Source organism: Cololabis saira, chromosome 1 (assembly GCF_033807715.1).
Source record: "Cololabis saira isolate AMF1-May2022 chromosome 1, fColSai1.1, whole genome shotgun sequence".
NCBI lineage: Eukaryota > Metazoa > Chordata > Actinopteri > Beloniformes > Belonidae > Cololabis > Cololabis saira.
Window position 1 is genome coordinate 27,576,561 of NC_084587.1, and position 13,062 is coordinate 27,589,622.

At 42.5% G+C, this 13,062-nt stretch overlaps 1 protein-coding gene across 1 annotated transcript in view; it reads left to right on the top strand.

Moving 5' to 3' along the window:
* The window catches only part of myo15ab (myosin XVAb), a 71,702-nt gene that overhangs the window by 12,237 nt on the left and 46,403 nt on the right, over positions 1-13,062 (top strand). Inside the window, 9 exon segments of the mRNA XM_061732829.1 lie at positions 4,867-5,028; positions 6,067-6,180; positions 6,309-6,367; positions 6,701-6,824; positions 6,946-7,041; positions 7,590-7,721; positions 8,317-8,442; positions 9,055-9,132; positions 10,008-10,159. Coding sequence (XP_061588813.1) covers positions 4,867-5,028; positions 6,067-6,180; positions 6,309-6,367; positions 6,701-6,824; positions 6,946-7,041; positions 7,590-7,721; positions 8,317-8,442; positions 9,055-9,132; positions 10,008-10,159 — 1,043 coding nt within the window.

Genomic DNA, 13,062 nt, shown 5'->3' on the forward strand with positions numbered 1-13,062 from the left:
ACATTATAATGGCTTATAATATATTTATTATATCTTAGCCTTAAAATAACAAAGACTAAGGCCCAATCCCAATTCTCCTTCACTCGCCCTTCTTTTCTCCACTCGCACTTCTTTTCTTCCCTAAGCCCTAAAAAAGAAGGGGGAACTTTTAGGGCACTTGAGATCTAGGGCACTTGGCCCAGGTGCCTGTCCCAATTCTCCCCCTACCCCTTGTTTTCATCCCTACCCTGATCAGGAAGCTGAGAGCCAAAAGCTGTTTTAATTTCAGCTGTAGCGCTGTTAATATGGCACTTTATTAAGTTTTAATATTTTTTCAGGTATAATGGTAACCTTAAGATCCCCAACCGGGGCTCAGTTTATCCAAATAACGCCTGTTAAGAAATGTGACCCGATGTTTTCGGAGATGAGAAGAGCCGCCGGCCCCGGGGAGCAGCCTCAGCTCACAGCCCGAGAACAGACGTGTCCGCCGGGTCAAGCTGCTCCGTCAGCCCCGGGAGAGACACTCTCTCCCGGGACGCAGCTCTGTTGAGAATCACGCCGGCTGAAATAAATCATTTAGGAATATGTTGGTTTAATAGATGAAATCTAACAGTTGTAGCTACGCCTGTTAAGAAATTTGCTCCGAAATTTAGAGATTTCTGTCTGCCAGGTCCGGAGCTTGGGTCCGCGTTAAATCGACGCAGAGCGTAACCTCCGCCGTAGGATCTGCGTTGGTGTAACGCAGAACCATAAATCCCTTTATTCTGGCGTGATCTTCTACAACTTTATCTGAAAGTGTTTAAATTACCCAGATAACAGCTGGATTACTTTGTGGTTTCTGAAGACTATTATATCAGAAACATCCAAAACAAATCTGACGAGTCACAGGATTATTTCTCTCTATTTCTCTGAGACCAGTCTGCCTGTTTGCCTTCGGTCGGCGAGTCAAATCGATGCAGAGCCTCTTTTTTTCATACCCCCTCGCTCGCCAAGTCAGCATCTGAAATCCCTCGATTTGAAGGGGCTATTCTCAGCCCCTAGCCCTCGTTATGCCCCCTCCCCCTAGGTGAAAAGAGGAATTGGGACACCACTACCTTCACGGGAACGCGCAAAAGTTAGGGTTAGGGAAGAAAAGGAGGGCGAGGGGGAGTATTGGGACGCACCCTAACCCTTTCCCTTAGTCTTCATTTTTAAATGTAGGGGGGCCCTTCCCTCAGGCCAAGTTGGACAACATGTCAAATAACCTGCTGTTGATAGTAATTTGAGTAAGACATGTTTATCTCTTCTTTTTTTCTGCAGAAAAAGTCAAAAATATTAAAAGTCACATTTTAGCCTGCTTACTGCAGAAGACTAGAGCCTGTGAATTTTCTCTTGTTTGTATGATAGGCAGTTCAGTGTTCATGCAGAGCAGGCTTTAGGCTCCTTCCTATAGCTGCACCCAGGTGAGACTCCCTACCAAACTTCTTTTAAGTCATAAAGACAGACAACTGTCTAAGATCAAACCCATAGTGTATAATAAAGGTGCATCAACAAATAACAAGAGCTTTTGGCACTAGAACTATGTTCTGTTTGTGTCTTTTAAAGCACTACATCAGTTTCTTTGGCTCTTCATCTCATATCCAGATATATTAAACTACAAGCGAAGTGATTTCAGTTTATTTGGACACATCCTAGTCCCCCATCAATCATGTTGGGAATTATACTGCAGTTTTCATTTTTTGTCCCACATCTGACTCAAAACCAGATGAATTTGGCTCCTACACTAATTATAAAATCTGATGTTATTTTAAACCATTATTCCAAGAGACAATCTGAGCTGGAGATCGCATGCTGGTTAAGTGATATGTTTACTCGTGTGTTATCTCTCTTCCCTGCTTACATTTGCAATTCTTACGTATAAGTATTGAGTGTTATAGTAAACAGGTCACTGGCCACTCGCTGGCCGCACTGCTAGGCAGCTGGCCAACCTGCCTGTCTGATATCCACTAACCATCTCTCGCTAAAAATGAATAGATTACAGGCAGATGCTGTTTCACCTGTGAAAACCCAATGTATCTATGCTTAGTGCTTGCAAGTTAGTGGTCTGGATCTTTCTCATTTGTTTGGTCTTCATGAGTGGAGCTACCAAACTGTTCAGAGTTAGTTTTTTTTTTTAACACAAAGTTAAACAGAAAAGATATTTAATCCAAAAAAATGTATGCAGATTTATTTGTACATCTCATTATGTTGTTCTTGCCAATCCAAACGTTTCATATGCCAACTGAAAGGTTTTCTCCGCAAATCTTAAAGTTTAATTTGCAAATCTGAGTATCCTATTTGCGAATCCAAATGCTTTAGGATGTGGTGGCTTCAATTTCCTGAGTAGGACCCAAAATGAGTGTTCTCTCCAAAATTTAGTCCCAACTCTGTCTCCCCAGGCTAGTCCCAGCTGTCTCCATTTCTGCTCCTCTCTTTCATGCATGAACCTTATTTAAATATTGTGGATGTTGATGTTTCCACAATGTCTCTTCAATCAGGTTTTTGACAATAAAAAAATGTCTTACATCTTTCACTGGAAAATGAGAGAAACAGCTCACAAAACTTTTGGATTACTAAACAACATATTTGTAATTACAAAAGCAATGAAACCAAAATACTTATTACAAAAACAGCTTTTCTCTCAGATTTTTTTTCTTTTTTATTTAAACTCTTTTCTTTTCAAAAGAATCAAAAATAACTTAAAAGTCTCATAATATCCATTATGGGCTCATATTATCCATTATTCAATTCTAATGTTGTTAAAAGCTCCAGAAAGTAAAAGCATTGCTATTCTGATACTTCCACTTGCGTGCAACATATACACCTGATTTTTTCCAACATCACAGGTGGTCATTTCTTAGTGTAGCAGAGACAGAAAACCCAGTGTCTGCAGGTGGTTATGGTATGGACAGAGCCAATGGACATTCACTGAAGGGAGCCAAAGATGTATAGTTATGCATCAAATTAGCTATTTAAAGGCAATGATTTTTTTATAAATCAGATTTTAAGAGGACCAGTAACTGCTAGAGAAGGAATAACGTTTTGCATTACAGTTTTAGTGAAAGGTTAAAAACACAATGGACATGATAGATTCAATTTAATTGATTTAACAAAGTTATCTTAAGGGACATTCAAAAATTATAATTATAAAATTATAATTATAAAATAATTATAATTATAAAAATTATATTTAAATTCACTTTATTTCATAATTCAGTTAATTCCAGTTGAGCTCAAGACTTGTCAACGCTTGAAAAACAGCCTAGACAGACAAGTATAAGGCAACAGTGGAGTGGGAAAAAACACTGATTAACAGGGTTTTTTTTTAAATTAAAAAAAATTCCAGCAGAACCAGACTCATGAAGACCAGTTAAGGGTCTGAGATGACAGGAAAGATACAATAAAAGCAACATACAAAAAGAGTATGCACTTGCCATTAATTATGTTAATACTAACTATAAGATGTATCAAAAAGAAAAGTTTTAAGCTTAATCTTAAAGGTAGAGAAAGTTTATGCTTCCCAAAACCTAATTAGGAGCTGGTTCCACAAGAGCGGAACCTTAAAACTGAAGACCCTGCTTCTCATTCTCATGGAAGTCTATAAAAAACTCAGGGAACCGCAAGTAAGCCTCCAGTTTGAAAGTGAAGTGCTCTAGTGAGATGATGATATGGAACTATAGGTTCCTTAAGATAAGAAAAAGCTAGTCCCTTAAGGGCTTTATATGTGAGGAAACATGTTGAAGGTATATATAAAAAAAACAAATGAAAAGAAGTTATGATTGGAGAAACATGATGTGTTAATCCTCATCAGAGCTCTTGCTGCAATTATTTGGATCAGCTGGAGACTGTTCCAAGTTATTTTAGGACATCTTGCTAACAATGATTCACAGTAGTCCAGCCTTGCATGCATGGACTGGTTTTTCTGCATCACTCTAAGAAAGGATTTTACACTTGCTTTTACAATACTGTGAGGTGAAAAAAGACCATCCTAGAAACGTGTATGTGTGATTTCAAGAGTAAATCATTGTCAAAAATAACTTTGATTCCTCACAGTAGTACTAGATCCATCCAGAGTCACTAACGCACTAGACATGTAATATTTATCCTTTACAGGTCACTTCTAGAAATAAAACCCAAGATCGCGACACCTAATCGCTAAACTTGAAGCACCAGTGATAGTACGGAGCCACTGAATGATGTCACAATTGTAACATTAATCTTCTCTATACTAATCTACAAGCTTACAGTATGTTCTGCTGACGTAGCTGTGGAATTCAGTTGGGCTCAGGTGCCATCAATATTTACTGTTCTGACACTTTTTTTTTGCTTTCCAGTACTTTAATTAAAACTCATTTTTGTTCATTTGTTATGTGCTTCAACACTGGCCACCCTCAGGCGTATAACTATGAGATTCCATCACTGCTGCTTTAAGTAGACATAGATGCTCAAGGGTTAGACATTTTGCTTTCTAATATAATATATATATATATATATATAATGGTTTAGTCACAAAATCTCTCAAGCCACACTTATATATGGATGGCATGAATCACATCCATAGGCTGTGATTTGACCTATTCATCAGTCTTTATTGATTTTTAAGTGCTTCTCTTACAAACATTTTTTAAAGATAGTAGATCAGTACCCTCTCTGATTGAACAAGTGGTTAGAGGTGTGCCTTTTATCACTGATAAATGCACCCAGCAGTGATGTCACAGAGTACTGACATCCTGAAGTGCATCTGCAGCAAGATGAGGTTCAAACCTCTGCAGGTTGAGGAAAAACATGATCTGGCCCTTTGATCAAAGCAAAATCAGGTGAGTGTAAATATTTTGTTGTTGATAACAGCACATGTGTGTGCACATGTAGGGAGGGAACTGTACCATTGAGGGGAAGGATGATGGGGAGGACTTCAGGCGTTTGCTGAGTGCCATGGACATCCTGTGTTTCACCCCAGAAGAGCAAAACAGTATCTACAGACTTCTGTCCTCTGTCCTTCATCTGGGGAACATCTACTTCCAACGACACCAGGTCTCTCTCTATCTCGATTGTCTTCACTTACACACGTACAAATATGCCACACAGGTCCATTCAGTTTTCACAGCTGGCTGATAATGTTGATTGACAGTTATTTTTTTTTTTTCAATTATATTTTTATTTGTTTTTAGCATTTTAAAGACATACAGGACAAAGACAACAAAGCAAAATCAAGACAAAAATAATAAAAGAAGAAATGGTTACCCAAAGTAAAAGGACAACTTGTAAATCAAATACATAAATAATCAAATCAAATAAACCATGGTCATAGTGCATATGTGTCTCTTTATGTACACAGAATCCTGGCATGGCCAGCCATGCCGGATGAATGTCAGAGGTCCATGAGCGGTTGCCATATTCTGAGAAAAACATCTCCCTTATTTTTTAGAGTGTACGTGCGTTGTTCCAAACGCAAAGTGTCATTCAAGGTTTGTTTAAACAGGTTAAATGTAGGGGGTTTGTGCTGGTTCCAGTTGAGTAGGATGCATTTCTTCGCTATGTAGGATATCATAGCAATCCTCTTCGTGTGTGTGTGGGGTCCAGTGTCTTGTCCAGTTCTGTACCAAAAAGGTAACGTATTGGTGTACAGTCTAGAGGGGTCTGTACAACCTTGACAGTTAAGTCATGCACAGCCTCCCAAAAGTTCTGTAATTTTCTGCATTCCCAAAAGATGTGCATAGTTGACCCTATGCATGCTTTGCAGCGATGACATCTAGGGGATAAGTTAGGAAACATCTTACTTAGACGGAGTGGCGTAAAGTACATCCTGTGCATAAATTTATCATTCTGTTCAATTATCTTGTTACAAGACAGTGAAACAAAGACATTCCGACACATACTATCCCACTGATCCTCACTGAGGTCACATCCCAAGTCCTTTTGCCAGATATTTTTGAGTGAGGCCAGAGAAGAGCTATGATGGTCTAATAGAACATTGTAAATCACAGAAATTTTACCTTTTAATTGATTGACAGTTTTAATAATGGAAGCACGTGTCCCCATGCATGTGTATGTTTATTTGTGTCTCTGCAGGCTGAAGGCGAGGAAGTTGCATCGGTGGTGAGCGCGCAGGAGATCAGGGTGGTAGCTGAGCTACTGCAGGTCTCACCCGAGAGCCTGCAGAGATCTGTCACCTTCAAAATGACAGTGAGCAGACTTGCACTTGCACCACCACCACCTCATTTCATACATTTATGTGAAGATTTAATATTGCTATAACAATGAACACAGTAGATGTGTTTGGACCCCCCAACCCCCTCACCCCCTCCTTCCAGGACACAGTGAGGGAAAAGATCTACACTCCACTGACAGTGGAGAGTGCTGTGGATGCAAGGTGAGTGACTGAAATAAAAGCTCAACATTGTACCTGTTAGAGTCATTATAATGCACATATTTCCTCTTCAAATAACTTGGAGCAGAAACCTGTCTGACTGTTTTGTTTGAGGCCTTTTAATGTTCTTATTCTTTTTACCCGCCTTCTCAAAAATCATACCAGGAGACTAAAGTTGGGGAGCAAAGGCTCTTTGATATTCTCTTCCAATCTTGGGTAGAGGCATGTGAGGACAAAGGACGTCAGGGCTGGGGGAGAGATTTTTCAGATGTCCTCTGTTTCCATAGGAACTGGGTTTTCTGTTTCCATAGAAACCTTATTGTGTGTTTCTCATAGAGATGCTGTTGCCAAGATCCTGTATTCGCTCCTGTTTAGTTGGCTGACAGAGCGTATCAACGGAAGGGTCTACCCTCGCAACGAAGCCCTCTCCATCTCCGTATTGGACATATATGGATTTGAGGTCACGCAATAGAGCAATCGTTTCGAGTAATGTTATTGTTGTGCATGTTGTGATGTGTCTGAGCTGACTGCTGTTAGTTAACCCAACACAGCCCCCCAATGTGTCCTCTCTTTACCTTCAGGAGCTGCAGATGAACAGTTTTGAACAGCTATGCATCAACTACGCTAATGAAACATTGCAGTTCTACTTTCAAAGGGTCATATTCCAGGAGGAGCAGGTCAGGGAAATCACAAATTAAGATTGTAATATATTATTTGTTTAGCTCACATAAATGACATTACATATGATGCCAATCAAAGATTTCCCGCTTGCTTTGTTATTGGAAATTAATACGATTTATCCTTTAATTTCTATGAAAACTGTGAATGCGTGCTTTAGTATCATTAGGTGAAACCCATACAAGTGAAAGAAATTAGATAAATGACGAAAAAACAAAAAGCAAGCACTGATTTGCTGTTGCCAAGTCTCCATGTTTATTACAGGAAAAAATACTGAATGAAACAAAAGCTAACACTTGCTGGCTTTTGAAATTTACAGTGAGACAGGAGGTGTAAATCTGACAATGTGAAACTGCTATTGTTTCTAGGAACGGAGGTTGAGCGCAGCACGCTTAAAAAAGTTGTTAATGTAAATTAAAAAGATTCATTTCATACATTTTTAAAATATTTTTATAATAAATCTTTGGGGAAGCATAGTCAAAACAGCAAAGGAGAGTTTTATGACCCTGCAAAGCTTTAGAGTTATGTGCTGCATTCTGCTCTGTAGGAGGAGTACATGCGGGAACAGATCGAGTGGCAGCAGCGAGCCGTCGGAAACAACCAGGCATGTCTTGACCTCATTGCTGCGAAACCTCACGGGATACTACGCATACTGGATGACCAGTGCAGTTTCCCCCAGGTATGCCCTCACCTGTGAAAATACCTTTAATTTACAGTGTTGGAACACAAATAATGTGGATATAAAAAAACTGGGCATTATGAAAATAAAGTGCTTAATTACAGAAAGTGCCTTTTGAAAATAATGAGCTCGTTGAAAGACTTTCTGTAAGTTCACAGTGATCCAGACCCCAGAGACATGTATGTTCTTCCCATACATTAGATGTATTATGAAGAATAAGTCATCATTCTTTGAGTTCACATTTTAGTTTTCAAAAGAAAAAGAGGTTAAAACAAGTCTTATTGTGTATTAATGGATTTCTCAAGAGCGAGACTGTAGCCAGTTCAGATCAATACAAAACTATTACACATGCTGACTCAATGGCATAGCTGCTGCTGCTGTCATTATTCCCAGGATTCCTCATATAAGAAGTTGACAGAGCTCATATTGAGATAAACCTATTAAGAAGTCTTGATGCCCAACGTGTATATGAACACCATCATACAAGAGGAACTGTCTGAAGCAATCTCCCAAATGCACAGGCAACACATGTTTGTGCTGTAGAGATTTTGTTTCCATGGCTCACCAACCATAACCCGTCTCCAATTATCACTAGGCAACAGACCACACCTTCCTCCAGAAGTGCCACTATCACCATGGAAACAACCCGTTATATGCCAGGCCAAAGATGCCACTGCCAGAGTTCACTCTGAAACACTATGCAGGGAAGGTTACATATCAGGTACTTTGTGCAGCTCGTGCATGTTCAGTGACAATAAAGGCTTCAAATTCTTTTTTTTTTTTTCTACTTTCTTTTTTATGTTTCATTTTCTCTTTATTTGTCTCTTTTTTCCTATGCTCTTTTATTCAATTCACTCTTTTTTGTCTTTTTTTGTATGTGAATATATATATAAATATATATGTATGTGCTTTGCTTTGTCATTGTGGATTTTTTTTAATGATGCATTGAATCTTGGATAACATTTAAAGGGTAAAAGTAATTTCCAAAAGTCCTGTACACGGCTGTGAAGTCCTGAAACATTTTATATTAATATATTTTATGAATAGCCAGTCATAAAAAATTCATATTCTGGGCAGAGCAATTGTGAAACTGTTATTAAACTGAATGTTATATTTTATGGTATTAAATGTAGTTAAAGAACCTCTCAAAATTATTGGAATCTTGTCTCTGCACAATAGTCTACCTCAGATCTTTCTAAATTTGATGTAGAGGCATTTTAATGGAAGTTAAAATTATTGTATTACTTTTATTTGTGAGAAAACTAAAGTCAGGAATGACAAGTTTCATATTTTGAATAAAGTTATGATACTTTTGTAATATTGTGTATTGCAGGTGCACAAATTCTTGGATAAGAACTTTGACGTGGTTCGCCAGGATGTTTTAGACCTCTTCATCCAGAGCAAGAACAGAGTGAGAAACACAACTGTGACTTTTCTGGTTTTGACTTAAGGCTGAGTTCTGGGTTCTGCGTCATAACGACGCCATGCCTACGGCATGTGGTACGCGTCGACGCGTACTACACGCCGTCACTGACGCGTACCTCCCAAAAATTGTAACTACGCGTCGAGGCGACGCAGACCAAACGCAGACCGAGAGGGCTGTGATTGGTTCACTTGGTAGCAACGCATTTCCGGTTTCCGGTTTGAAGCAGTCATGAACTTTCAGCGCTCTTTTCTTCGTGTATGTGTGATTTTTTTGGTTTTGTTTTTTTGCACAATAGTTGTCCTTATCTCTTTGATTCACTGTGACCGGAAAAAGATGGATAAACCATTCAGGAAAAGATCGCAAATTAGCGGTCACAGGGGGTACTGCACCGCGGCGAAATGGAGAGACGGAGAAGTCCGGCGTCACGGCTGCGGCGTGTGCTCTGCGCTGGTGTGACGCAGAAGGTTAATTCAGCCTTTCGGATGACAATTTTTGGGAGGTACGCGTCAGTGACGGCATCAGTGACGGCATCAGTGACGGCGTCAGTGACGGCACGTAGGCACGGCGTCGTTTTGACGCAGAACCATAACTAAGCCTGAAGTCCGAAGGGTTCACGACGGCGTCATGGTGATGGTGTAGGCACGGCGTCGATTTGACGCAAAACCATAATTCAGGCTTTACTCTCCAGATTTTATTTTCCGTTGCTTATATGCAAGCATGTCTCAGGGTTAGAAAATTGCTTTTAGTTTTCAGTCAGTACACATATACAGTACACAGTTCCACAAAGTTCTTGTTTGTAACTTGATTAACACTCCAAGTCATTTATGTTTATGCTGTGTGATGTGTTTCTGTCAGTGCAGATGGTGTCAAGCCTCTTCTTGAAGTTCTCCGAGTCTCTGTCACAGCAGCGTTCTAGCTTGCGACGTGGCAGCTCGGCTCGACGTCATCAGGCCAACACGGTCAGTGCAAAGTTTCAGGAAAGCCTACAGGAGCTGCTGGACAAAATGAAACGGTAAAACCTTAGTAAAACAATGATGTAGATATTTACTAAACTATTAAACTAAAAAACTGAAAACGAGATATAAAAGTGCATTGACAAATTGTGACATTAACTGTATATTTTCACCTGAAATGGCAAAAGAAATATAGCAGAGCTCTTGTCATTGATGATACAAAACAACGAGTGAAACTGTAAATGGATAGAATCAGCTGGGATTAGATACCGTAAGATACAGAAAGCATACAATGTTGGGATTTGTGAATGAGTAAAAAAAAATGTAATGGGGAAAAAAAATTAAAGGAACTTTTAAACAGTCCTACTCAAGAGCACATTCTCCATGTGGCTGTGTTCCTCAATGGATTTAAGTTCTGCACATTTGTTTGCTTTCAATTACCACTCTGAAACCATTAAAGATCTCAGTTATGTCTCATTTATGTAAAAAAGAGCTCTTTCTTTCTCTTCTATCAGCTTTTCCCTTTGCCCCAATGGTCACACCGTGGGGTCACCCCAACAGATCTTTTTCTTTTCCCATGTCTTCCGCATCTTTCCCCGTGACACCTACTCCCTGGATATCCTCTTTCACCACATCCAGAAATCATCTCTTTCCTCTTCCCTTGTTCTTGGGCCTGCCATCTTCATCTCCAGCATCCTTTGTACACATGTAAAATGAACACCACCTTGGTTCACCTGTAGGGACTCTATCCACACCATCACTTGAGTGGAATGACCGTTTTGAATCATATCACAGGATTCAAATGTACTGTTCATTCTGATGTCACTATTTCCCCTCGGGGCTAACAGGAGCTTTTTTTTTGTTGCATGTATTTACCGTTCTAACAACAAACTTTTTCCATTCAATTTATTTTGCTTACTAACAAAAATGTACATTCATCACCATCTACTTATAGACTAAGGGTTTATTTAACTCTGGAATATTCTTTCAACAACTTCAACTCTACCTTCTCCAGCTTTGCCTTCTGTCTCTTGGTCAGTGATTCTGTCTCCAAGCCATGTTGTTGTACACTTTCTGTAAATCTACAAAGACACAGTGCAACTCCTTCTGAGCCTCCCTGTCATGGTTTGGTTTGCTAAGGACCCAAGTGCAGGAGAACAGGAGCCAGGAGTTGCAACAAAAAGGGTTTATTTTCAAAAAGGCAAAAACAAGGCGCTGCAGAGCAGGATAAACAATAAACCAGGATAAAAAAACTACGAGGAGACATGGAGGTGGAAACAGTACGGTCCGACAGGGCACAAAGGAATGACAAGACAAGATATACTGAGGGGATAACGAGACACAGGTGCAGACACAATCAGGGCAGATGGGACACAGGCGGGGCAAGACAGAAACTGAAGGCTGGGGGGAATGTCAACCTTGACAGAACCCCCCCCCCTCAAGGGACAGATCCCAGATGTCCCACTCGGCCTACCACCAAGGGCGGGTGGAGGGGACCTGGAAGGCCCAGGCCAACACACGGCCAACGTTCCGGGGGCCATCCTGGGGACTGTGCAGACCTGCGAGACAGCTCCGGGGGTCGCCCACGAGGGCTTGGCGGTCTGGGCGTGGGGCTTGGCGGTTTTGGCGTGACGGGAACTTGACATGGCTCTGGAACGTGACATGGCTCTGGAACGTGACATGGCTCTGGAACGTGACATGGCTCTGGAACGTGACATGGCTCTGGAACGTGACATGGCTCTGGAACGTGACATGGCTCTGGAACGTGACATGGCTCTGGAACGTGACATGGCTCTGGAACGTGACATGGCTCTGGAACTTGACGTGGCTCTGGAACTTGACGTGGCTCTGGAACTTGACGTGGCTCTGGAACTTGACATGGCTCTGGAACTTGACATGCCTGCGGGGGTACCCAGGTCCAGGGCGCCGGCTGCGGGGGTACCCGGGTCCGGGGCGCCGGCTGCGGGGGAGCCCGGGTCCGGGGCGCCGGCTGTGGGGGAGCCCGGGTCCGTGGCGCTGGCCCCCCCTCAAGGGGCGCCGGCCCCCCCTCAAGGGACAGATTCCAGATGTCCCCACAGTCCACATCCAGGGCGGGCTGGGGGGGACACGGGTCCTCGGAGCTGGCTGACGGGGGTCCGGGACCATCACCGGAACATGGGGAGGTGCGCCCGGGACCACCACAGGAACAGGGACAGGTGCGTCCGGGACCACCACTGGAACAGGGACAGGTGCGTCCGGGACCACCACTGGAACAGGGACAGGTGCGTCCGGGACCACCACTGGAACAGGGACAGGTGCGTCCGGGACCACCACTGGAACAGGGACAGGTGCGTCCGGGACCACCACTGGAACATGGGGAGGTGCGTCCGGGACCACCACAGGAACAGGGACAGGTGCGTCCGGGACCACCACTGGAACAGGGACAGGTGCGTCCGGGACCACCACTGGAACAGGGACAGGTGCGTCCGGGACCACCACTGGAACAGGGACAGGTGCAGGAGCTGGAGCCGGAGCAAGCTGGGGCTGGCGCTGACGCCGTCGCCATTGCCTCGGCTCCTGGGCCCACCCAGAGCCAGGCGTGTTCCCCAAAAGGGGTCCCAATACTCCTCCTCCTCGGCCCAGCGCACGTTTTTAGCCGCTTCCCGGCAGAGGAAGTCCAACAGGGTGAGGTACTCTCCCGCTGGGTCCACCTGGTCGGACCGTTCTGTCATGGTTTGGTTTGCTAAGGACCCAAGTGCAGGAGAACAGGAGCCAGGAGTTCAAAAAGGCAAAAACAAGGCGCTGCAGAGCAGGATAAACAAAAAACCAGGATCAAAAAACTACGAGGAGACATGGAGGTGGAAACAGTACGGTCCGACAGGGCACAAAGGAATGACAAGACAAGATATACTGAGGGGATAACGATACATGACGAGACACAGGTGCAGACACAATCAGGGCAGATGGGACACAGGCGGGGCAA